At 44.5% G+C, this 24577-nt stretch overlaps 6 protein-coding genes across 10 annotated transcripts in view; 2 read left to right on the top strand and 4 right to left on the bottom strand.

The window, feature by feature from the left end:
• Window positions 1–172: 172 nt before the first annotated feature.
• Window positions 173–9296, bottom strand: hmgxb3 (HMG box domain containing 3). Of its 4 annotated transcripts, none has more exons than XM_029164854.3 (21): window positions 9080–9296; window positions 7475–7627; window positions 7013–7187; window positions 6380–6889; window positions 6142–6246; window positions 5895–6029; window positions 5571–5791; window positions 5214–5323; window positions 5058–5138; window positions 4798–4880; window positions 4607–4714; window positions 4372–4518; window positions 3967–4274; window positions 3748–3875; window positions 3530–3661; window positions 3268–3452; window positions 2944–3166; window positions 2609–2742; window positions 2300–2419; window positions 2005–2214; window positions 173–1803 (listed from the first exon to the last, which is right to left on the bottom strand). In XM_029164854.3, the coding sequence occupies exons 2-21, from the start codon at window positions 7612–7614 to the stop codon at window positions 1228–1230; spliced, it is 3831 nt and encodes a 1276-aa protein (XP_029020687.1). In that variant the 5' UTR covers window positions 7615–7627; window positions 9080–9296; the 3' UTR covers window positions 173–1227. The 4 variants fall into 4 exon arrangements, with proteins under 4 accessions (XP_029020687.1, XP_029020685.1, XP_029020688.1 ...); XM_029164852.3 differs by lacking the exon at window positions 9080–9296 and adding an exon at window positions 8027–8199; XM_029164855.3 differs by lacking the exon at window positions 9080–9296 and adding an exon at window positions 8027–8199 and having other exon boundaries at window positions 4378–4518.
• On the top strand, window positions 8675–10235 carry LOC114864178 (SLC35A4 upstream open reading frame protein). The gene is made up of 3 exons (XM_029164860.3): window positions 8675–9016; window positions 9321–9419; window positions 9554–10235. Exons 1-3 carry the CDS (start codon window positions 9002–9004, stop codon window positions 9749–9751), a joined length of 312 nt encoding a protein of 103 aa, XP_029020693.1. The 5' UTR covers window positions 8675–9001; the 3' UTR covers window positions 9752–10235.
• Window positions 10140–11401, top strand: slc35a4 (solute carrier family 35 member A4). The gene has a single exon (XM_029164858.3). It carries the CDS (start codon window positions 10140–10142, stop codon window positions 11112–11114), a length of 975 nt encoding a protein of 324 aa, XP_029020691.1. The 3' UTR covers window positions 11115–11401.
• On the bottom strand, window positions 11343–12957 carry si:dkey-201i24.3 (trichohyalin). Its single transcript, XM_055512279.1, has 6 exons — window positions 12679–12957; window positions 12479–12603; window positions 12192–12311; window positions 11850–12017; window positions 11589–11739; window positions 11343–11482 (listed from the first exon to the last, which is right to left on the bottom strand). Exons 1-6 carry the CDS (start codon window positions 12794–12796, stop codon window positions 11424–11426), a joined length of 741 nt encoding a protein of 246 aa, XP_055368254.1. The 5' UTR covers window positions 12797–12957; the 3' UTR covers window positions 11343–11423.
• A 3011-nt stretch (window positions 12958–15968) lies between these two features.
• Window positions 15969–19894, bottom strand: cd74a (CD74 molecule, major histocompatibility complex, class II invariant chain a). Its single transcript, XM_029165748.3, has 9 exons — window positions 19690–19894; window positions 18353–18522; window positions 17830–17927; window positions 17666–17722; window positions 17506–17589; window positions 17336–17417; window positions 16773–16976; window positions 16618–16680; window positions 15969–16540 (listed from the first exon to the last, which is right to left on the bottom strand). Exons 1-9 carry the CDS (start codon window positions 19773–19775, stop codon window positions 16533–16535), a joined length of 852 nt encoding a protein of 283 aa, XP_029021581.1. The 5' UTR covers window positions 19776–19894; the 3' UTR covers window positions 15969–16532.
• Window positions 19895–20524: 630 nt separating this feature from the next.
• The window catches only part of ndst1b (N-deacetylase/N-sulfotransferase (heparan glucosaminyl) 1b), a 36189-nt gene continuing 32136 nt past the window's right edge, over window positions 20525–24577 (bottom strand). For both annotated transcript variants that reach the window (XM_055512387.1, XM_029165210.3), the window contains 6 exons: window positions 24335–24458; window positions 23701–23875; window positions 23424–23594; window positions 22810–22919; window positions 22492–22594; window positions 20525–22410 (listed from right to left, as the gene is read on the bottom strand). In XM_055512387.1, the coding sequence (XP_055368362.1) occupies window positions 22291–22410; window positions 22492–22594; window positions 22810–22919; window positions 23424–23594; window positions 23701–23875; window positions 24335–24458 (803 nt within the window). In that variant the 3' untranslated portion in view covers window positions 20525–22290. The remainder of the gene's footprint in view (window positions 22411–22491; window positions 22595–22809; window positions 22920–23423; window positions 23595–23700; window positions 23876–24334; window positions 24459–24577) is intronic.

The following is a 24577-nucleotide window of genomic DNA, read 5'->3' as shown; positions in this document are numbered from 1 at the left end:
ACACTGCGCAATTTCGAATTTTTTCTGGGAAGTGTTCATACCCATTGGCAAATGTACAGGACATCTCGACGCTACGGCTGATTGTTCTTTGCTCTGGTGGCAGGTGTTGGATGCTACCTTTAAAGCTTTCACATAAGAATATTTAACAAAGTATACTTTATACAATAAAAGATAATATATCTCTTTGACATTTAATGGCGGTTAAGTCCTATGAAGCCTTTACACAAGTCATGTAAGTCACCAATCACGATGAGTTTGCTCAAGGGGAAAAACACACTGGACGTATTGTACTATGTCTTATTACAGTAAACAGAGTTTTAAAAATAGAAAATCTGAAAAAATAAATTGTGGAAATATCCGTTGTCTGAGCAGCTGGACAGTCATGGTCTGGTTTAACATTAGCATTGAGCTTAAGATAGTGAACAAATACTTCAACCAATTAAGTATGACGGTGGCATTTATGATGAAGATAAAATCTTTTCATATTACACGACCTTTACATGAAATTTAATTTTGGAGTAAAACAGGATTAACTGTTAATGCGCAGAATTAATGCTTTTCCATAGCTTGATAATGTTTAGTAATATGGAAGCTGACTCATGGCTTCTGGACTTATAGGTAGCTTCATCAGTCTGACAAAGTTTGGCTGGAGATGTTTCGTCCACTTTGGTTTGTAAAGAATGGTGTCATCCAGATACCATCACTGATGATAGTGAATCTTCACCAAGGTGCTTCAGTGGCGCCATATCATTTACATTTTCTATCAATGAATGACTCTTTTTTTGTTACCACAGCGATTGTTTCTCATGTGTTTTTTACATTATCTGTTTAATTTGTATTTACAATGAATTTATTTTCTAAAGTACATCATGCTGCTACGCATTTTTATAAGACCCTTGGTCAATTCATAATAGTCAACAACTGCATCCTTGCACAGATGTCCATTCAGACAGGAAGTCCTGAGGTCCATTAACACAGTATACTAAACACATACTCAAGGCAACAAGTGGCAGTAAAATACCAAGCACTGATGCATCCGGAATTAAAGGCAACGTTCATGGATAGAAACACGGGAGATTAAATCCTTCCCATCAGAAAGCACTGATTTAACCTTAGGACTAAATAGTCTTTAATAGCATCTTCACAATAAACTCCACTGGCCACTTCTGCGTTCTTATCTTTACCTACCACATGGTTTACTTCTGCAAAAGTCTGCTCGGAACACTTTCATTCAGACAGGACAACCTCATATGTCTCTGTCTGTCCCTCCTCCCCACTTCCTTCAACCTCCTCCTTATCTGTCCTGATCTGTGCAACGCCGAGGCGGTACAGAGCATCTCTAATCACCACCTCTCCAGGCTGGCAGGCCTTCACTACTTGGTTAATCTGCTGTGCAACAATGTCCCTGCTGGTGAGGTAATCCACCAGACGGTTGTACAGGTAGTAATAAGCTGTGTTGGTGAAAACTATAGGTTGCTGCCACACTCGGCTGTCTGCTGAGTTCTCCGTGGAGTCTTTCTCAGCGGCAGTATCCTCCTGCTGTTCTCCTCCTTCTTTATTCTCCTGTTTATTCACATTCTCCAGCTCAGACACCAGGCTGACATAGGGCTCCAGGTCTCTGCATAGGGACATTGAGTGGTGATCTGAAGGAGGTGCACAAGGTTCTGCAGGCTCCTGTGCTGCAGGAGGATGCACCAGCCAACAAGAAGACGACCTGGTAATGGGGTGCACCTGCTGGTTCTCTGCTACCAAGGAAAGGTCGGCACTGTACGGCTGGTCTTGAAGCTCTGCAAGGGATACAAACTGAAGACAAATGAAGAGACGTGTTTACAATTGGAGTAAAAACAATCAAATTGAAATCCTCAAATTAAGTCAAACTATGCTTTCTACTATTATCTATAGGATTCACAAACAGTGTGTATTCAGGATGAACTGTCAATAACGAAGCTGGCCTTAATCTAGTGTAGAAAAATGTCTTACAACTAATCAACTAATCAACGTTACCTCAGGTTTGTCAAAGGGATCTGAGAAGCAGCCTTGGTTCCTGCCCCACATCTGCGATGCCAGTTCTGGATACTGCATGTCAGCACAAAGCGCTACCTGACGGGCCGAGTCACTAACATAGACTGGGGGCCAGAAACGAGAGGACAGCAGCAGGTCCACGTGGTCACGAGCCGTCTCACCTCTCACCAAGTACTTGGAACCACACACCACCTGGACAGGGAAAAAAAGACACAATAGGACACGAGTGCACAGTTAAGTTGAATCAATACAACATCAACAGGGAAGCCGGGTTTACCTTGTGAGGGCAGACTTTGGAGAGCTTGCCAGCAGTGAGGTGTGGAAGGGGCTGGGGGGCAGTGGAGATGCCACTATGGACAAGTGTGTACAAGGAAACCAGAGAGGCCAGCAGTTCATCCTACCAAACGTGGAGAAAAAAAAGCAATTAGTCAAGCAAGGTACGGCAAAGATGCAAAGATGAGGGTAAGAGACTGTAGGATGAACATAAACTCAATGTCACACTCTAATCATAGCAGCCATAAACGAAGAAGCCGTCACATGTTTAGTAATTCAACGCCAACATGTTTGCCCCCCCACACACACACACCTTAGTGGAGTCTGGGCTGACGTTGGACCCACAGCGGTGCAGTATTGTCCTCAGCTCATCCTCACTGTGATCTCCAAGCTTGTCGAGTCTCAGCTGACCGTCATGAATGAGGCGCACCAAAACAGATGGATCTCCTGAAACACATTAAGAAAATTATTATCTAAGACACATGTTTCTATGGCTTATGTAAGCCTGCAACAGATGCAAAGCAACTATTAGACTTTCCACAATCAAATTAATCAAGCTGCAGTTCTCTATGAACGTGAAAGCGTATGGGACACCAACATTTCAAAGGTAGAACCATATTTAATAGCATATATTTAATAGTCAGATACCTGAAGGCTGCTCCGTGTGTGACAGGACCTTATCCTTCTCTGTGTTGATAACAGTGGAACTCCTCATAAGAGGGGGAATGAAGGGAGCAACAATGGAGGCGTCTACCCGTGTGATGGGGATGTCAGTGGGGAAAGCTGCCTGCTCGATGGCTTCGCTCTCCATGGTGAGCCAGAAGTCGTCCACGTGCACCTCATCGGAGACTGAAACCTCAGGCCAGGTAAACTGCAAATACAGCATGGTTCAGAAAGAGTGATACATGTTGGTATGTTTCCAAGATTGGGTTTAACATATCCCACAATATAATCCTACAATTAATCGGTCACCTCAACATTCCTCAGCTCCAGAACGTTGTTTGTGTATCGCTGTGCAACCTCCAGTTTAGGAGCAACTCCACAAATGCCACAGATCATGTCGTTGTGATCTCGAACAGTCAAAGACTCAAAAGCCCAGTAACCACACAGAAGGAGCTCATGAATCTGAGACAATTCATCTGAACTTAGGGCATGGGCTGATTAAAAAGAGGAATCCACAATGAAAATCCTAGCACAGTGACAAATGAGGTTCAGACTTCAGCTCAGTGTTTACCAGGGTGGATGGGGATGTGGTCCAGTACAGTTCTTGCTGCCTGTAAGGGGGATTGGCCTAGTTTGATGCTGGCCCTGATCTTCAAGAACAAGTCGATACTCACCAGCAGCTTGTTCCCAATGTTAAACAAACCTGTACAAGAGATCCACAATTTAAATTTACAAGGATAAATGTATATATGATTCTGCCTTAAATGAACAAAGAACGTTGCTGTTTACCTGGATGCAAGTCAGTGAAGCTGTGCAGAGCCAGACACTGAACATTAAGACACACTTTTAGCTGAAGTGACGATGTCTGAAGCAGTGTCTCAGTAAGCAGCCAGCAGTCTTCCTGTCCTGCTATAGTACTAAAATATAAGTATATATTAACAAAGACGCCAAAGCCATCTCCTCTATTTACCAGCCTAAAAAGCCTTTCATCCCAGTTCGTCTCCTCACCTCTGATCTCCTTTGAAAAGAGGGAAATTACACAGGCCACAGTGCGTTGCTGCTGATTCATAGAACTGAGGCCACCCACACTGCACCAGTGTTTCCGTCTCTACGTTGTCTTGATGTCCCTGGTCACCTGGCTGAACCAAGACTATCTGGAGATTGTTGAGCTCCTGGATGAGGTTTAGCGTTTCCTGGAGTTCTGTCTCACTTTCAGGAATCTGCACAGAATTCCGCAGTAGCTGTAGTGTATTTTGGCGTTGGATGTCTTTCTGCTCAGGACTCAAAGCCTGGTATGGATCCAGCAGAGTCCCAGACTGAAAAAAATATACATATTAAAATCCAGCCTCCCTTGGATCTCTGACTACATATTGCTCAGTTTTCATAAATCCGAAGAAACCTGGAGGATACAACCTTTACCTTTATTCCCTTGGTGTTTTTTTGTGTCAGGTCACAGCCGCATTTAGGGCACACTGCAGGTTTATGTCTGTTCTTATACATGTAGTCGCAGGATGGGTTCTTACAGCGACCCCTGCCTCTGGCTGTGGAAAGGCCCAAGTCCTAAAAGAATAAATAAGAAAAGCATAAACTGGGTATTTTCTAAAAGTACACATAAATAATAAATACCTAAAAAAAGTGGTATACTGACAAAGCTGGACACAGTGTGCTTCTTGAAAGGCATGACTGAGAGAATATTGACTCTCCTGTCAGTCAGCGAAGACGCAGACTCTCCTCCGACTGCTGGGACAGAAGCATCCTATAGAACAATATGCATACGGTGAGAAAACTAGACATGACCTTTGCATTTGTTTATTTCTCAGTGCTTGTGTGGGCGACAACCTGCTTGGCTGTGATTGTTGGCACCGTCTGGCCTAGCTGCTTCAAAGTGCTCGGTTTGAGACCTGAGAAACTCTCCCGAGCCACTGTGGTTAGAAGAAGACCACAACTGCTGAGAGCAAAAACCTCAGAAACAAGTTGCTTGTACAGATGTTTCAGTTCCTCTCAGTATAATTTTACATAACATTACCAAACAAATAACAGAAGTATTAATAAATTCTTCACAAACTTTAGTGTTGTTAAAATTAAGTCATACACAGTACCAGGGGATGATTTGTTGTTGTTTGTTGTTCGCAGTTTTCCCTTGTCAGGAGGGAGAGTTATGATGTGGAACAAAGTACGACCTAAAATCATAAAAATGTAAATGAATATTATGAACGTTTGACATCATCAAAAACAACACTGTGATTCTTTCCTACCGGGTTGATGGTAGGCAGGGAGTATGGGTCTCATCGGCCTCTTCTGTACGGTAGCATTGCTTCGGTCTTGACCCTGGACTGTTGTGCTTTTAATACTATCTTTGACTTGACTAAAAATGGGAAGGGAAGAATCTCGAGTAAAACAACAGCCAAGTGGCACCAATTCTGTCCTACTTTCATTATAATTCCAAGTTTACAATAAGTCATCATCACACGTATTTAAGCTTTTCTGAACATAAAATGCATCTTCTGAACCTTTAAGTAGCGACTGTAAATAGTCAACATTTTAATTTTGCTCTTAGGACTCATCTCTGCACGTGTATCAAAATGCTATATTAAAACTTCATAGAGCCTCACTTATTTTGCTCCTGTGACTTGGCGGTGCTGCCCTCTGCTGGCTTTCCAGCTGGACCTGCACGCTGCTTTTTGGAGATCCGTTGAATTTGCCCTTTTTTCTTGTTCCCAGCTGTGTTACTTTTAGCAACTTCAGCAGAGGGTGGTAAAGGTTGGCAGCCTTCGAGCTTAGTTTCAGCTTTGGATGACTTGGACAATGCTTCTTTGTCCTGTGTCTTCTTCTCCTGATACACAACACATACTCAGTCTCAGTCAGCTGACTTCAAACAAAGACCAAAATAAAAGATGTTACTACCACTGTCTGGACAGACGCTGTGTGTCACTTACAGCAGGTATCCATTTTCCACCCAAGTGACTCCCGCATTCAGGGCACGTCGGTGGCTTGTGACGAGTGACATACACAAATGAACAGCCGGGTTTCAGACACCTCCCTCTGCCTCTCCTGGTGTACGTCTTTACAGACTGAAGACAAGAAGAACGCCTCATGTTACTAACATATTACCACCAATAATCAGATTTTTTAGTTCTTCTTTGCACAGGCATTGGTAAAGTAAATAAAGACTATGGTACTCACCATTTTATATGAAGGTTTGGCTTTTTCTACACTGGGTCCGACAGAGACCATCATCACTGGGCCCACAGAGCTGACGCTCGACAAAGGCTTGGGCTCTAACAGGTTCTGAAGTAAAATTAATAACACCATTTTGAATTTTAGTTTAGTTTTTAGTTTAGTCTATCTACCAAGTCCCAATAACCTATACGTTCTGATTCTGTTCATTATACAAACTGATATGCAGACATTTCATTCTCACCTGGGTCGGTATAATGGCAACCACCTGAGTTTCAGCCTGTATTTGCTGCACCATCGACCCACCATAAGCACTGCTAACCACTCTTGTTTCATTTCCTTTCAGCATGACTTCACTTGTCATAAGGTCAGCAGAGCCTAGGGGAACATCATTGGAGGCTGGAGCACTGGCTGAGATGGTAGATAAAGCAGAGGAGGAAAAGGAGGTTGGAACTCCTTGGGGGGCGGCTGGACAAGACACCACTGCTGTTTCCTCTACTATGTCTTCAATAACAATGGGCTGCTCGGAAAGTTCCGCCTCATCAGCCAACCCAAGCGGTAGGAAGTGAGCCTCCTGGGTAAGGGATACTGAGGGCAAGCTGCCTTCAAATCGTGGGTCCAGAGACTCCATGCTCATCTCTGGCTGAAAGCCTCCCAGTTGGTGATTTGATGGGAAGCCTTTAGAAAGGAGAACATAACTGGCTCTGGGGAGGATTTTGCGAAAGCCTAGGAGTTCTTTGGTGGGACTGAGAGACTGAGAAAAAATCACAAGTGTAAAGATGAGTCAGTACTCAGGAGCCATTCATTAAAATGATATAAGTTTAGTTAACTCTATAGTTAATAGTTTTTCTGTATTCAATAGTCAGATGTATCTTACGGTGTCTGTGCCTTCCTTCTCAGACTTGGCCTTCTCCAGATAGTAGGCTTTCTCAGCCACACTGAGCCTTTTCCAGCTCTCACTTATACGCTTGTTGATCTCTGACTGAGGCAGATTAGGGCATTCCTGTTGCAAAGCCTGATGAACATCAAAGTAGTACAGCAGGTAGGCAGACCTAAAACAGACATATTTTGCAATCAGTACAGGAAAGACAAATGCTCACGCATTACTCTGCAATGTGTGCAGTGACAGACACAAATAAATCTCATTAATATTCTCACAAGCTGTCACTTATTAGGATAATTTTCTACTACCAAGATGTGCTTCCTTGCAGATTACCCTTATCTACCAAGGACAAAGCCTTGTCACTTAACCTGCACAGATCTGTCACCCATATACTGTATTATACTATTCAACAATATATTATAAATGATCCTATATTTTTTGTGTTGTGCCTGTTACCTGGGCTTCTTTGATTTCTCAACACTGTCTTCTTGAGCTTTGCCCTTCCTCTTTTTTGAGGTGGTCCCATCCATTTGCTTGTAGGAGCTCTCCACCTCTTCAGTCATATTCACAACCTCACACTCCTCCACCTTCTCCATTAACTGCACAGATCTGTGGGCGATGCACAAAATCATTTGAGTTTTGTCTTCATATTTGAACACAGTAAAGGTTATACTTCTTTATACATGGCCTACATAAGACTTGCACTGCTTTAGAGTACTTTGGACTTCTGAAGACTAATGTTACCCACTAGGTAACTCCATCAGTCTAATAAAGCCACAGAAAGTCGGACGGTGCGACTATGAGCTGGCATTTACTGCAGGTTTTCGGTCAAAATTAAATATCATTACCATTTGTTATAAACATAGTTGTACACAAAAACAAATAAACATAGTAAGAAGATAAAACATTGGTCGTCCCTGCTTTAAAAGCAGGTTTAATGGCGTGTGTTTATACTGCCTGCAGAGCCACGGAGTTATCCAATGAAATTCCTTCTTATTGAAGTCTTACCTACGATGGCCTAAGGCTCGCAAAACTGATCCGAACCTCTTCTAAGCGTGACCGTAAAGCCTATGAACTACGTTGAAGGTGATAAATGCTGTAACATGTCTGCATTTCACATTAAATCAAAGATTTGCGACGACTAAATGTCCGTAAAGTAGCTTCGTTTCACCTCGGTAGCAAAAAAAAGAACATGGCGGCTTGTTGCTATGGTCTTCAGCCAATCAAAAGTCGGGATAGTTTAAGAACAACCACTCACAGAATACGTTTTTGACACGTGAAATTTCGTACGTCCCATGGACCCGCAGAGTAAAGATGACTGAGGAAGTGGTTTTACTTGTACTTATTTGAAGACGTAAATAAAATTAATAGTTAAGAAAGTCTGACTCGATGACCAGAGGCTGGCACATTTTAGTATAGAATTATCATTTGCTAAAATAACTAGAAACTGACAAGTATAACAAATGGTGAATTTGGCCTTTACTTGTATTCTTATTTATATGCAACCATACATTTCAGCAGTTTTATTAACGTGGCGAATTATACATTTGTCATGTACATTTGAGTGAGACATCTACATACAGCATCAGCTGTAAATAAAAATAAATATATTGCAGTTCAAATCAATTGATTTAGTTGGTATTCTATTAGAAAGAAAGAAAAAGCACCCTGGAGGTGCATCTTTAGTGGCTAAGAAGCTTAAATTTGGGGCAATTACAGTCCTTAAAACCGTTTATACTGAAAATATGCATGAACACAGTACATTTTATTAGCACAGGTCAAACTCAAAGCACCACACATACAACGATTCGGATAAATGTGCAACTTCCGGGATAAAAACAAGAATTGCGTCAAATATATATTTCCAAAACAAATTTGTAGAATTTATATTTTTTACACAAGACCCAGACCAAACTAATCGAGCTCCACCAAAACAGCAGCTCAGTCTTATGAAATGACCGTCGATCATCCCACTGAGCAAAAATGGCGGATGGCAAGGTGAGTAATTGAGTGTCCTGACTTTAAAAGTGTTATGTTCTGTTATGTCTTAAAACGACAAACCTGTCTTCTTGGCGGCTGCTAGCGCAGGGTTGAGTTAGGATTGAGAGGATCGAGATTGCTCTCCAAATGAAGTCGATCCTGAGCTGGCTAAGTTCGTGGCTAGGCTAACCCCCAAACTTAGAGGTGGTCAGCTGGTTACTTAGAGAAGCTAAGTTGACAGTAATCTTAGCATTCCAAACGTAAAGTTTGATCGTCACAGAATTTTGTAATGCAAATATGCTACGTTTGTCTTTTTATTCAGGATCCTCTGAAACAACTGAGAGATCTGACACAGCTCAAAAGTCAGCTAGAGGAGATTCAGAGGCGAGTGGAGAACGAAGTGTCTGTGGGGATTCCTCAGGTGAGGTGCTTTCTGGTCTGTATTTTCTATTGATCAGACCTGTTTCATTCATCCTGTCGTGTATAGTTAGTTTTGTTTCTTTTTTATTATGTGTAAATGTTTTTAAACTGATGGCCTGTGATGATGTGTTGTAGGGAAGCTCAGTGTTGGGGTCTCCGTTCCTGAAGGGCTTCCTGGCTGGCTATGTTGTGGCTAAACTACGCTCTTCTGCTATCCTTGGTGTCCTGCTGGGAACAGTCACTGGTATATACGCAGCACAAAGCTACCAATTGCCCAACATTGAAAGGGCGGTGAAAGATTATATGAATAGTATGAAAAAAGGACCAAAATAGTGTGACTGCTTATGAAGAAGAAGAAAAACTGTTACAGCTGTGGGCTTGTGGTGGATAAACTGGATTACTTGTATAATAATGTAACTGTCACTGGGCAGAGGAGTTTATAAGTGGACTGGATTTACATCTGTATTTAGGGGTCGGTTTCAGGATTTGCATTCTTTTATATTTTATTTTGAACATTTCAAAGCATTTATTTCAGTATTGTTGCCTGGAGCAGCAATCAAATCCCTATTTAGATTCTCAAACACATGTAAAACAAAGAAAAATTATACACCTGAGTTTAATTATGAATGTTAAAATAGTTGCCATTCATTTTACAAATGGGTTATTTTGCACTACCACTAGTATTTGTTAGAAATTAGATGTTTATTCATCATCAGTAAGGATGATTGTGATCAACAATGTTGGAACCAGTTCAGCGAGGGTTAGGAGACGGTGGTTGGAGAGGGTTCAGTGGAGTGTCCTCTTGGGTCTGATGGTGCTAATCTATGGCTCTCATGCACCACTCATCGCGCTCACTAAGACAAACGGTCGTGTTCCCTTCAACCCTTCATCATGTGTTGTTATGATTGAGTTAGTTAAGCTCCTCATCTCGCTAATCACTATTCTTTTAACAGGGGGGGCATCAGCTTTACATGCTCCTCCGTCTTTAGCACTCGTCGCCCCTTATGCTGTTCCTGCTTTACTCTACGCTTTCAACAACAACCTTGTCGTTCTAATGCAGGGCTACATGGACCCAAGCTCATACCAAGTCCTTTCTAATCTTAAAATTGCATCTACTGCTCTGCTATACTCCCTCTGCTTGGGCAAGAAGCTGCGTCGTGTCCAGTGGTTAGCCCTGGGGCTCCTCATGGGAGCCGGGGTGTGCCAAAGCTACAGCAGCCTGGATTTAGGGGACCTTGAGAAGGCCTACCCCGAGGAAGGTCTCAGGCTGCACATCACTGCTTGGGGGCTTTTCCTTGTGCTGGTGTACTGCTGGGTTTCAGGGCTGGCAGCGGTTTACACAGAGAGGGTACTAAAAAGCCAGACGCTGCCCCTCAGCCTGCAGAATCTCTACCTCTATGTTTTTGGTGTGGCTATCAATGGGCTTTCCTCCTTTTCATCTGTAGCAAGTGAAAGGAGCTTTCTTGATGGATACTCATGGGCAGTGTGGGCCATTATAATTGGACAAGCAGCCAACGGACTCCTGATGTCTGTGGTGCTAAAGCACGGTAGCGGCATCACCCGGCTGTTTGTCATTTCCTGTTCCATGTTGGTGAATGCGGTGTTGTCCTGGGCCGTCTTAGGGCTGCAGCTCACTGCTTTTTTCCTCCTAGCCGTTTGTATGATTGGACTGGCAGCTTACCTTTATTACAGGTAAAGGTCTCAGTGCCAGTTTCCCCCAGAGTGAAATTTTTTTGCAGTTTAACTACATGTATTATGTGATTTATTTCTGCCTTTTGTCTTTTTGCCTTGGGAGTCTTGGACTGAACTTGGACTCCAGACACACACAGTCCTAATCAGCTGTTGGCTGATTTGAAAATTCACAATATTTAAAGGTTTTAATTTATACTTATGCAACGCTTCTTTGTACGTATCTCATTTTTGCCAAGAATTGAGAGAATAAATTGTTCATGTGTTAATAAAAACTGGTGATATGTTCTTTTAGTTCTATTTGTCGATGTCTTTGTTACGCTTCAGCCTTAGGCTCGCTCCTCACAGTGAGAGTATCCTTTAACTCCCCCAGGGCTGTAAAAGAAACAGAAGTACTGGTGAATGTTGACATTTTCCTTTACTTTCACGTCTGTCTGAAAAACTAAAGCAAAACTAGTAGCAGGTAATGAAACAAACTGACCTTTGCGGAGCTGCTTGTTTTCGGCCTGGAGTTGCTGGTTCTGGGCGGACAGGTAGACGGCGTCCTGCACGGCCTCCAGCAGCACATTTCTGTATCTGCTCTCTGACATTTTCCTCTGCTCTTCGTTCACCTGGCGAAACACTGAGAACACCTAGCAAAACAGAGAAAACACTTGTTTACAGCTCCAGACAGGCACAGTTTCCCAGGAAGAGTTTCCTATTGTATAGAGATGAACCATAAACCAACTCAGAGACTCTGTACCTGCAGACTCTCCTCCCTCAGACTCTGCAGCTCCTCTTGGTGTTTGCGATGCTGGTCCTGCAGGTCTCTCTCTGCCTGCTGGGCCTCGGCACGCAGGGCCTCCAGCTGCAGCACCAGGATGTGCCTCTCTCTGGTGAGCACCAGCAGCTCTCTCTGGAGACCTTCGGCCTGACACAGAAGGAAGCAAACTCCAGGAAATCAAAGTATTAATTTGCAGCTGCAGTGCTTTCCTGTGGCCCCAGCGAACCCAGCGTCGCACTAATTTAAACTGACTCAGCATCCTTAGCTAAGATAGATCACAAGCTGAATAATGTTGAACAACAGTGTATTTCATTATCTCACCGGTAGCTGTTCCTGTGCCAAGTCTCTCTCCATCTTCTCCACCTCCTCTTGAATTAATCTCCCATGATCCTCCTTAAGTTGCCTCCTCCGCTCCTGAGCTTTGTTGTGTTCCAACTGAGACTGATCATTAAATTGGCAAAATAAATGCCTTACTGTGGGTTTCCCACTCTTGCACAAATAAATCTCTCATTAACAGGGTAGTCGCACAGCCAGGTCCACATTGTGGGTCCTCAGACAGGCATCCATGCGGTAGTTCACATAAAGCGGCAGACACTGAGTGCACGTACGCGCTGATAGACGTCTGGCGTCTCTGCAGCGACCCCGTTCTTCAGCGTCTCTGCTCTCAGAGCCTCTTTCAGCTCTTGGATCCTTGACACTCGCTCGTGGACTTTTTCCGCGCTGCCTTTGCCCTCTGTTTGCATTAGACACTCTTATTCAATTTCCCATTGATTCAGTGTTGAACTGCTGTACATTGACATCTCTGTACCTTTGATGTGCTCTTCCGTCTCCCGCCGCAGCTGCTCCTGTAGATATTTCACTGTGTCTCTACTCTCTCTGCTGTGGTCTCCAGGAGACTGTTCTTGGCTATTTAAGGACTTACACATCTGACAAATCCATGGAAACGTGACTCATTTCATCATGGGGAGAACAAACACAGGGACACACACATGCTTTACATATCATTTTCAACTCTTAACCTTTATCTTGTTTGACGCCTCCCTCCTTTTGTCCCATGACTGATTCTTCACAATCTGTTCAAGGAGTTACAGAAATAATATGCAATTTGGCTTTGACTTACTCAAACCTCAAAAACAGAAGATTCAGTATGTATAGACATACCTGCAGCAGCTGCATAAGCTCTGCCAGCCTGTAGGTGTTGTGAGCATTGTTCTCCCCCTCTGACATCATCACTGTTCGTAGATTCGTGATCTTATCTCTGATCTCCTTCTCGGCTGCTCTTGGACACCAGCGACCAGTGGTGGCTGTAGTTACTAAGCTTCTGACCTTCTGGGCCAAAGCTAAAGCTGAGGAGGTCTCATCTAGAAGACCTGAGAAATAGATACAGTCACATCTAGGCTCAGAGGATTATGGGTAAGTTTGTACGACTGGGCCCATTGGACCCCTTACCCTGAGGGTTAATGACATAGATGAGGACTGTGCGACTGTTTCCTGTTAAGGCCTCGTGTAAGAGGAGAGGAAGGAGCTTGTCGCTCACTGCGCCCCCACATGTGATTTGCTCCACAACTTTAACCAGGGGGTTGACTCTGGAGAACAATCAGCTGTTACCACTGAGTCTAAGAGATGCAGCAGGGGTTAAGACACGCCGCTACCAGACATTAGCGCAGCTCACTGCAGCACTGACCCTCTGAGGTCACTCCTGCTGGCTCCTCCTGCCAGGTTGAACAGCTGCAGTCTGCTGCGGCAGACCTCCGACTCGTCCTCATCCGGGTGAAGTTTCCACTCAACAGCCACAGAGAGCAGGGAACTGCATCTGAATGAAACCGTCCGAACATGCAGTACATTCAGACGTGTGAGTGGTCCTGGGTGGGATTATTTACTTGTGAGTTGCTGACCGACCTGGTGGAAATGGAGCCTGTAGTCATTGTTTCCTTGCATGTTTTATACACAGCGTAGGCGTCTTCGTGCGAGCTCACACACAATTCACACAAACCTCCCACAAGACTGAGGAAGAAGATAAAAGCCAAGTCGTGCTGAATACTTGCATATGGACACACCTGCTGAAAAGGAAACAAATGCATTCATTAAAACACATGGTTTGGTCTGACCTTCCAACGGCTGGGTGTGTCACAAGCTTCAGAGGCTGTCTGCTGGAGCTCAGGAGATCCACAGCAGTGCCATCTGGAAAAAACTGACCGCCGAGCACATCATCACCATCACCATCATCATCATCATCATCATCATCATCATCGGGTTTCCTGCGCCACAATGTGTCGAATGTGATTCACGGCAAAGCTGATTCAGCTGAGGACCAACCTGAAGGAACGACACGGAGGTGAACAGCTCCTCCTTTGCTGTGGATGACGCGCGACTGAAGACATTCTCCAGGAGCTAAAACAGCGGCGGTGAGGTCAGCAATGTAAACATGCAGAGTAAACATGAAGCGCTGCTTGTCGGTGGTCTTCACCTGTTTGATGACGCCGTCGCCAGGATCAGCGGAGCCTCCACATATGAGCAGGGCCCCGTTGGAACCGCTGGAGATGGAGTCGGCGAGCGGCTGCAGGAGCTCAGGGTGGAAACTCTGCGGAGCGTCCGGTCACAAACGTCAGTGGCTGATACGCGACGTTCACTCAGGCAGAGGCGCGTTTGTACCTTTACGGAGTCACCAGTCACCACGCGGTCGAAGGAGAAGCGCCGCTCTCCCTGATGAAGACACAGCAGCAGTGAGGGCTTGCAGGCAGAAACCATGGGCGGCTGTAAACCTGATGGAGGTGTTTTACCTCGCTGGCCCTCGACGTGTGTGTGACAACGTGTCCGTCAGCGCTGACATCAGCCCAGTCTGCACCTTCTGACAGCATCAACGCACATCTCAGACGCTACAGCGAATTTACACGTTTGACCTCTTTCCTTCTTGTTTTACCTGGAAGCACGACTCCCACCTTCACCGTTTCACCGCCGTCACGCGTCTAAAGGAGCGTGAGTCAGAGATCACAAGCAGACAGACGGCATCCACTGCAATTATACGCTGTCACAGCCAGTAAAAATATGGTACTTACAGGTGGACCCATGCTGACGGTGGCCATTCTGTCCGTATGTCTATCACCCACTGAGGTGCCTGGATTCTATTACGCTGGGCTGAATTATTAACGAGCCTCCTTTTCTCTACTTTCACCAGTCTAACTGATCAGGTACAAAGGACTTCAACCAATTTTATCGTGATATAATGGCGCAGAAACAGATTCCTGTCATATAAAGCCCTGTAATAGAGCCTTGAGGCCAGGCGTGCAAACACACAGCACTGTTCTGGAAGCTGGTGCTGTCTTTGAGGCCACTGTCACTGGAAACGGCTTCTCCCTGTAACGAGCGCTTCAAGCTGAACGTAACAAGCCGGCGACTGTCCACCTTTAGCTCCCGTTTTAGACAAGGGAGCTGTATGAGCTGGTTCAGCAGCGCCAGGGTCTCACAGTAAGTGTCTGAGGCGTTATGGCTCCACAGTGAACAGCTCCAGAGAGACCAGCAGGGACTTAGGCAGTTCTGCTGGAGTCAACCTGGCTCCATCGCTTGGAGGCGTTGGAAGGTGAGGAAACAGTGAGGCTCGTGTCAAGCGCGTGTAAAATATTGGACAGAGGATCTCTGAGAAATTAGATCCATGCAGGTCTGCAGCAGAGAGGCCATAAACACTTATACTATTTATTGATCCTGGTAATGTTTTAAATTTGTTTGCAGGAATTTTAACTGCACTGGACTCTGCTTCATCCACTAGTTCTCACATCCTTAAAACAATGAAGAGGAATATGTGTTCTCAGACTGTCTGCACTTTCTTCACGCTTGACTTGAATCCCTAAATCATGCTGTCAGTGTGATCTTTGAATGTCAGCTCCACCAGGCAGATCAACATGCACAGCTCTGAACGATGCTGGCAGATACGCACCCCCCTCCGTGAACGCACCTCTGAGTGGGTTCAGCACAAAGCAACGCTTGTTTGGCTTTACCTGCTGATCTCAGATCAGCAGGTAAAGAAACAGTAACAGGAAACGTCTCGAGTGAGTTCCTGATTCGGGGAAAAGGGAAACCACAAACACAGAACAGCAGCAGAAATACTGCATCAAATCATTATGAAGTTTATTTAGGTGACAGATTTAACATGAGTGAATATATGTATAGAAATGCAAACAGGGTTGTTAGGAATACTTTATTGAGCCTTCTTTCACATGAACAGCTTCACAGCCACACGCTGACACTGTACATTCACCTCCTTTCAAAAGCTCTGGCGACCAAATTACAAGGAAACAGGGTAAAGTCAAAGTGTGATCACATGTTTGGTTAAATTGATTTTACCCATTACGCATTCTTCAGCAACAAATGAATTTAATACTCATAATGTCTTACAGGTTATATGTATATATAGACTTCAAAGTCTTCTTCAAAGAAGAAACCCCAAAACAGGTTCTTGTGTAAAAGTCAAAAATAAAAAGCAGCACACGAAAGCTACGCGTTCCTACTGATTTCATTTGAAGCAACCACCAAAGGGATTAAAAGCATGAGAAGGATTAGCTGATCAGTGACCAAGGTCATTATTATATACGCGTCAAAGTCCTTGCTATGTTACCAGATCCCTCATTCCTGCAAAGAAGTGTCTCCTGCTGCTCCACGCCTTTTGTTTCAATTATCTGTAAGAAAACCAACAAATGTTTGTTGCCTGAATAAATACACAAGTTGAATGGTCACTAAGGTCTGAGGCTCTCACCATCCTCGCTGAGGGTCTTCTGCATCATCATGGGTGCAGCCATCATGCGGCGTGAATACGCACCTGAAAACCAACAGGACAAACACGCATTGGTTCTCATCGGTGACAACGCGTGGGCGTCAGGGGCCCATTTGCCCGAGTCTCCGCGCGTCTACCTCTCTGGCAGGTGGGGCGCTGGCCGCGCATCTGAGTGCCCTCGATGACGTTGCCGTCTTTGTCCACACACCAGCAGTAGCCGGTGGCGCTCCAGCACTGCATGGGCAGGTAGCGGCCCTGCTCGTCACACTGAGGCTTGAAGGCGCCGATCTTGCTGTAGCCGGGGGACGCCTGCAGCTGGCATTTGGTCTTGACCTCAAACGCTGAGGAGAGAAGAAAAGGGGGCGTTTCAGGTTTGGTTCATATCAAATGCGGCTATTAAATAACAGTAAGCGCCGTAACGCGGTAGTTATGAGCGGTGGAGAGTAAGGTTTTACCCTCGTAATAGTTTTTGGAGGGCGACAGCTGGAATAATTTGTTATCTTAAAGAAGCCAGTGTTGCACACTCGGCGCTTGCTCAGCACATTTCCCGTGCATTAACGCTGTCACGGTGATATATTACAGCTGAGCTCTCCTCCTCTTTCTACTGGACCTGGAAATGCGACATCTGCTTTTATAGTAGCTCAGTAGCTCGTCGTGGTTGGGGTCATAAAAACATCTGCCAAACACGACAACAGGTCACCTGGCTCAGAGGTGGGCGCCGCCGCTGGCTTCTGCTGGGCCATCTGGAAGACGAGCCAGTGACGCATCCAGGTCTCGAAGTTCTGCAACGCACCAAAGCACAAGATGCACGTTTGAATTTCGCCCCCACGTCTCTTTTCGTTGGTTTCGTCGGCGCGTCCGAGGCCTCACCTTCCACTCGCTCTCGTTGATCTGCTGCTTCAGGCTCTGCAGGTTGGACAGGAAGGTCTCATTGAAGTGGGGCAGCTGGAAGTTCTGTTGGAAGACGGGACCACACGTTAGCGACAGCGCGCGAGCGAAACACCGGTCTGGAGATGCTGAGTCAGCGTACCTGCATGAGATCCCTCAGCTGTTTCTCCACGCTGACGACGGCGGTGTCCTTCGGTTTCTGCTCGGAGGGAACGGGGTGTTTAATTCAAGATAGCATGAACACGCTGACACATGTTAATAATACAGTTTGGTGGGTGGGCTTTGAGGGGGCAGGTGTAAACGCACCGTGGAGGGAGCTTTTTTCTTGGGATCCTCGTCTGAAGTGAAGTCTGCCAGCAGAGGGAGGCTGTTCATGGGCATGTGCATCCTCATTGGAGACACGGCTGAAGAACAAACAACAGGCATTCAAACACCTATTCATTTAATACTTTACGAATTCAGAACTAAAAACTACTGAAACAAGTGACCTCAGACAACATATTGTCAACACTGTGTCCACCACAACTGACTGGCTCCAATTCCCCAAAGCAAACTCTCACTTCCTTCCTGCACTCTCCTCTTCCTCTTCCTGTGTGATGAAGATTATTGACTGAAATGACACATCCCCATTTCACTTCCACTATGGCATCATCTTCAGGTCTAGAAGGGCCTTTTTGTGCTCTGACTTCCTCTTACATTCCAAAGAGAACTTGAAATTCCCCATAACTGAGCTTTTGACTGCGTCTGCCTCCGCCTGCGTCTCACCCAGGGGGAGCTGGTACAGACCCTCCTCTGCCTAATGAGCTAATGGACAAACGGGCTCTTTTACCCTGAGACGAGCGAGTCAGCTGTTTGCCCATCCTCTCTGAGCTCTTCTGCAGCGTGTGGATCTGCTGCTTCTGGCTCAACACCATGTAGGCGGTGAACACCTGGCTAGCCAGCAGCAAACATGCCAGAGTGGTCAGGCCTGCCACCTTCAGAGCACGACTGTTGGAGCCCCTGAGACAGAAACAGATCAACACGTCACTTCAAGACTGTGAAGCAGGACGGATAAAATGTCACAAAGCAAAATGGTCTGATTATAACTTTTTCAAATCATTTCATAATATTCAAGACAGCTGGGGGGATTTTCAAAACTGATGTGTGTGACACATTTACTGCAGGGGAGTAGAAAATGGACAGTCCAGCACACACACAAAAGTCCCTTATGTAAATTTGGAAAAACTAAAAAACAAATCTAGTTATGATCTCTGTACAGGAGCTTCTTTAACCTTGTAATAATACTTTGTAATAATTTTATTTTAAACATTAACACTAAAATGCTCCTGTTCCTCCTTATTAGCCCATAGAAAACAAATATCACCAATTACTAGGAAGACAACTTCTAGCTGCCTTACAGATACTGCTTAAGCAGTTAAAACATGTAAAAACATTGGCTGATGTAGAAGTGAAAAAACAATAAATGAACACTTATGTTCTTAAAGACGAGACAAAAAGACAATGCAAATAAAAACTAAGAAGATAAAATCAGATTCGATTGATTGATACCACATTAGGGGATCAATAAATATTATTTGGAAAGCATTTATTTCTTATTTATAGCAAATGGTTGTTATTAAAGTAAAGCCATGTCAAAAGTAATACACTGTTGTGTGTCGCCTCTCATAACTTCATTTATTTAATAATAACCATAGTTTTGTAAAAATCTGTCTCATTATGCCACTACTGAATCCGTATTTCTAACTTAAAAAAGAAAACATTTGCCTTTTTTTGCTCTGACTAATTTTGAACCAATAGGATGCAAGCTGCGTCATTAGTTACTAGGCAGACGCCTTCTCCAGGTGCGCGACAGTCAAAGCCCAATTTCAAGGAAGTCGTTTAGAGACAGAAAATGGGATAAAAACATAATTAACTGCTGCATTATAACAACGTAAATACACCATCTTTTATCTCACGGATTAGCGCACAAAATCAGACAACAAACCATTGCATCACACTGAATTATATCAGGATTAATTGAATCAGTTTCGTTTGCACTTTGTGCTTCTCTACCTTAACGCTACTACCGTTCTCGTTTCACGTGCATTTTATTTGCCACCACTATAAGTCAAAGATACTTCAGAGAAAGTCATATCTGACATAAGTTATATGTGTGAATGCTCTCACCCTCTGGGTGCTGCTGGGACAACGAGGGCCTCCTCACTGCCGGCCAGGCTCCCTGTGGCCAGGGGGGAATCTTCCTGCTCAGCCATCCGTTTCTCTCAGCTTCTTCTGTGCAACAAACTGACCAAGATCGGACAGGCCACTGGATAAATTGCCTTGAAAATGAGGAACGAACACGGGTCGGGTTCCTCGGAAAGGTGAAGACATGTGGGACGTCCCCCGTCTATAAAGGCAGAGAGCAGAGAAAAGCGGAGAAGAGGGGACGAGCTCTGATTGGTCAGATGACGACGCCATCACTTGTTGATAGAGGCAGACTACAGAGAAGCAGTCTGAGCCTTCGCTTCGCTGTAGAGGTCTGTCACCTATTGCTCCTGCTACATCTACAATAACTGAGGATTCTACGGTATATAAATACTATTAAAAACTACCAACCACACAATCACTACTACCCATAATTAGAATAAGACAAAATTATACTGTATTGTATTATAATGTTTACTACTGCTTTTAAAGGCTGCAGTTGTTCTTTTATAGTGTGATAGTCTTTTATTAGTTCCTAAACCAGCAGAATAGGTGTAGTTGCAACAATGAATCAACACAAACAAGCATGAAGCACATGCATGTTTACTCTGTTTACATCAGCTGGACCCGGACAATGCACTCCATGCCACTAATTTACTCTTGAATGAGTGTGTTCCTTGAGCTTCAGCATAAAAATATAATAACATGTCAGGTTCAGTGTTCACCAACATGAAGTGAAAGTAGAAGTTAGGCTGAACAAACTAGACAGCTCCAAGATTCTAGAAAACTCTAAAGAAGACAAATAAAAACATCCAACTACTGAAAAATACAGTGGTGTTTTATTTGCAAATTAAAAAGCACCGAACAATATTAGTTACACTGTAAAAATTATTGACAACAATTACAAATCTTTATCATACAGTCCAGGAGATTAGTACCATCATTGCCATTATGTGTTATCACTTAATACTTTATATGGAGAGACTCAGTACCTCTGTACAATAGTTGGCAGTGAGAAGACATAAGAGGAGACAATCTGATCGACAACTCTACACAAACTTCCCTCAGTACAGCACTGACGTTTCACACTATGGGAATGGGCTGATGGAGAGTGTGAACCCAGACATTCAATAATTTAGGTCGTCCCAGGGTTGCGGATTATGTACATTACAAAGTCTGGACATATAAAGAACAATATGTGCATTGTTATTACATCAGAACATTGTACAAAACTATTGCAATAAGAGCAGCTTTTTGTTATCTATGCTTGACATCTAGTTGCAGTGGTAACACTTCGACCGACAACCAAACATCCGTGTGACCATACTGTTAGTTTGCCTGGCGACTTCACCGGGCTCTTCCCCAAGACAGTCCCGCCCACGTCAAACTTATACTCACCTAGTAAATGAGATAAAAATAGAAGACTAAATATACAGTTTTGACAAAAACTTTATGCTCGAAACCGATCTTGAAATCAACAATCTTGCTCTGTACACGGTGCGACGCTCAGGCCACAGTGCCGAGTTAAACATACAGCAGCTAGCTTATGATCTGCTTCACAGACTGGACCAGGAGCTGATTTGTTAGTGTGCTTTCCCGTAACCTGTATGTTCAGAGCCGACGTTCAGTCGAGTGCCATGAGTATTGTGCTTTCAACATTTCTCCCCCTGTTGTGGCTTCAGCCCCTTCGGTGGTCATGGAACTGACTAAAGAGGAGGCTGAGCCCGACAGTCTGAGCGTACTGTACATCTGGGCACATTCTGAGCTAAGATGTTTAGTTTTGGTACATTCTACAATAATGCATCGCCGTAGAAATGCTAAAACTAAAATGTGAGGAAATGTAAATGTAAAGAAAACAAAACAGAAACCAACCATCAAATGTCCGTGTGGTAAAAGTTTAATGAAGATTCTGTCCTGGCACTTGTAAATACGATAACTAGATTCTACCAAGGCCTATCAAGTAAGGCTACAACATGCAGCCTGAGTCAAGACTCCAGATGTCCCATTCTCCTCTCACGCAAACACTTCATTGTATCAAAGGCATCCACTGTGTCCCTGTCCATCAGGCTGCCCCCCACTTAGTCTTATTTTAGTGTGCTCCAAACACTACAACTCATAGGGAAGTGTTAAGAGCTCGTTGTTCACCCGTTTTTCAGAGACAAAAGCTGACTTTTTTTTTCCTTCCTTTGATTTGCAGGATAAAGTTCATGCGAAGAAGAGAAGGTTTGATTAAGATAAAAGGATGTGATTATCAAACACCTACGGCCCCTCTTGAGGGGCCTTTTCCCTCCTCCAGGACGCAGCGGGAGCCGCCACCCCCGCCTCTGCGTACCGCGTCTGTCCTCGCAGCGCAGAGAGAGAGGGAAGCTGCCGAGAGCGACGGGGCTCTCCTCCCTGCTCGCCGCTCACGCTCGGCCTGGTCGTCTGGGAAGATCGATGTTCTGAGTTCACATCGGACTGAGTTCGAGTTCACAGCCCAAGCTATTTTTGATCTTCGGCGTATCGGACGTATCAGACGTATTGGCCAGAGTTCCTAGTGGGGTCGAGCAGCGTGTGAAGCTGTGCTTTCCCCCCGGGGTGCTGCTACCTGGTGTGGACCAGCTCCTCTCTGAGCCAGCTGGGCAGCGGCTGACCCATTCTGTAGAGCAGCTTGGACAGCTCAATGTTGTGATCCCTATAGTACTCCCTGAGGAACACCTGCGACTGAAGGAATTTACACACAAAATATTAACTCTAGTGTAAAGCCAATAAAACAACATCACGACTTTGTTGAAAAGCTCGTACCTCAGGGTTCATGTCAGGGTACCTGCGACCTTTACTCTTTCCCAAACACTTGGTCTTTCCACCTTCCAGTAGCTGACACCAGAAACCTTTCTTAGGGTCAAACCTATAAATCGAAGATTTGGTTTATTCTTGTGTCATGAATTACAACCTTAAAGAGTCAATTCATGAAATCATTTATTCACTAGTTTTAAGGATCAAATAGGAAACAGCAGCTAGTTTACCTAAGGCACAACCTGTTCATCACACACAAACCGTTTTGCTCAATCTTTTGCCAGTTGACAGAAATCACACTAACTGAAAACGGTGGAGGATACTCACGCTAGGATCTTGTGGTAGTTAATGATATTTGTGAGACCTAAAAACTTCTGGATCTTGTCCATGATGGAGGCGGGCTCGGTCTTCAGCATCTGTCCATCCAACACTAACAACTGGGTTGGACACAAGCAGTCACAAGTGTTAGAACTGGCAAGTTGTGAAACAACCCTGCATCATTAATCACCGAATGAATATAAAACTAATCCTACAAACACACTTGTTCCTTGTCAGAAACTACACATTTTATTTTCATCGCATCAGTGCTCACAGGAAATGTGTTTTTCTAAATGGGACACCCTAATAAAACTGTAATTTCTCTGTAACAAGTAAGGCTTCACACACTTCATAACATCTTGGATGCACATGACTCATGGGGTCAGTAAGTGTAAAATTTTTTTCATCCGTGTCCCAACGGCTGCTTCCTCCCATCGTGTCAAGCTGATTTAAAACACTGTTAAAAGTGGTGAGGAGTAAATAAACCTCCTCTGCCTCCAGCTCATCTAGAAAAAACATGCCTGTCAGCCACTAATAAAGACTAATACACAACAAGTATGACAAGTTAACTTGGCTAGTACAGATTTAGTCCTGCTAGCTATGTATGGAGACGCCCAAGGTACCTGGCTGGGGTGGTAGTAGTTGAGCCAGCGCTCCAAGTGGACGGCGTACCATCCTGGCACCAGACACCGGTTCTGGAGGACCCGCATTTTGACCGGGGCGTCGGGGCCTGCAGTGATGACATCATGGAAGGAGTATTTCAAAGCCACGGGGTCATCGTGGGCTCGTTGGTGCTGTTTAGACAAATAAGGAGAGAATTTAGAACCACTTCCTAAATCATGTGACTATTACCTTTAAGAGACGTGCAATCAATCTGGGTAAGTACTGCCTGTGACATACCTGGTACCAAGAGTAAGCTCTGTCTGCTGGATTGATGAGGATGGTGATGATTTTGGCTTTGGGTAAAAGAGATGCGGCCCTCTGAGCGGTAACCTCCGAGTCAAAGTAGTTGGCACTCTTCTCAAAGTAGTAGTCTGAACTGGTGTTGGAAGGCAGAGGGAAGTACTCCATGTACCTGACGCACAACAAACGTCAAACACGGCATCAGAAACAGCCGCATTTTATCTGGTCCGGTTTGCCCGCTGCAGATATGGATCATTTCTCCGAGTGCTGTGTGGGTGATCATGTGCAACAACTTGGCACCTCACGTGCAAAAAAACATCCAGCATCACAAAACAATGTTAATATTTGGGCTGCCCACTCATTCGTTTCCAGTTTGCCAAGTGAATTCTGGGTGGGACTTGGGTGCTGTGGTGCGTGAAACCTCTCACTGATGCAGGACTCAAATCAATTAAAACTTCAGAGACAGAACAAAGTACGAACTTAGTTGTTAAAGTTATTCTACTGCTAAATCGCTTTGCAGAAAGCCTCACGTGTTTTATGCCTACATACATGTGATAAAACAACTGATACTGTCCTATTCTTCTTGTGGTTCTAGTACGTCTACAGTCGGAACCGGTGCGTGGCGTATTACCAGTCAATGCCTCTGTGGTAGTTGTGGCCATTGAAGAACTGGATCTCTTCAAAGGTCTCCTTGCTGGGGTAGTTACTGGTCAGGTCGGGGTGCATGCCAAGAAACAGATAGAGCGCCGTGGTTCCTGAGTGGAGAGAAGGAACAACAAGTGGTTTAGAATATAAACAAGGAAGTTTAAGGAACTGCATAACAGAGAATTAAGCACAGTGGAACAAGACGACGCCTTCGAAGCTCCAGCTGCAT

The sequence above is a fragment of the Betta splendens genome, chromosome 10, assembly GCF_900634795.4.
Source record: "Betta splendens chromosome 10, fBetSpl5.4, whole genome shotgun sequence".
Classification (NCBI taxonomy): Eukaryota; Metazoa; Chordata; class Actinopteri; order Anabantiformes; family Osphronemidae; genus Betta; species Betta splendens.
The sequence above is the reverse complement of the archived record's forward strand: the minus strand, read 5'-3'. Positions and strand labels throughout refer to the sequence as shown.

Bases quoted from the DNA above. Each gene is read 5' to 3' on its own strand.
- hmgxb3 (XM_029164854.3), bottom strand. From the start codon at position 7,614: ATGGAGAAGGTGGAGGAGTGTGAGGTTGTGAATATGACTGAAGAGGTG. The intron at 3,876-3,966 runs GTGAGGAGACGA...CTTATATTTTAG, and splicing joins CTTTTCAAAGGAGATCAGAG to TACTATAGCAGGACAGGAAG. The intron at 1,804-2,004 runs GTAACGTTGATT...ATTTGTCTTCAG, and splicing joins ATCCCTTTGACAAACCTGAG to TTTGTATCCCTTGCAGAGCT.
- LOC114864178 (XM_029164860.3), top strand. The intron at 9,420-9,553 runs GTGAGGTGCTTT...GATGTGTTGTAG, and splicing joins TGTCTGTGGGGATTCCTCAG to GGAAGCTCAGTGTTGGGGTC.
- slc35a4 (XM_029164858.3), top strand. From the start codon at position 10,140: ATGATTGTGATCAACAATGTTGGAACCAGTTCAGCGAGGGTTAGGAGA.
- si:dkey-201i24.3 (XM_055512279.1), bottom strand. From the start codon at position 12,796: ATGTGTAAGTCCTTAAATAGCCAAGAACAGTCTCCTGGAGACCACAGC. The intron at 12,312-12,478 runs GTACGTGCACTC...TTTAATGATCAG, and splicing joins CGCCAGACGTCTATCAGCGC to TCTCAGTTGGAACACAACAA. The intron at 11,483-11,588 runs GTCAGTTTGTTT...TTTCTTTTACAG, and splicing joins AAACAAGCAGCTCCGCAAAG to CCCTGGGGGAGTTAAAGGAT.
- cd74a (XM_029165748.3), bottom strand. From the start codon at position 19,775: ATGGCTGAGCAGGAAGATTCCCCCCTGGCCACAGGGAGCCTGGCCGGC. The intron at 17,723-17,829 runs GTGCGTTTACAC...CCCTCCGAGCAG, and splicing joins AGAAAAAAGCTCCCTCCACG to AAACCGAAGGACACCGCCGT. The intron at 17,418-17,505 runs GTGAGGCCTCGG...GGTGCGTTGCAG, and splicing joins TCAACGAGAGCGAGTGGAAG to AACTTCGAGACCTGGATGCG.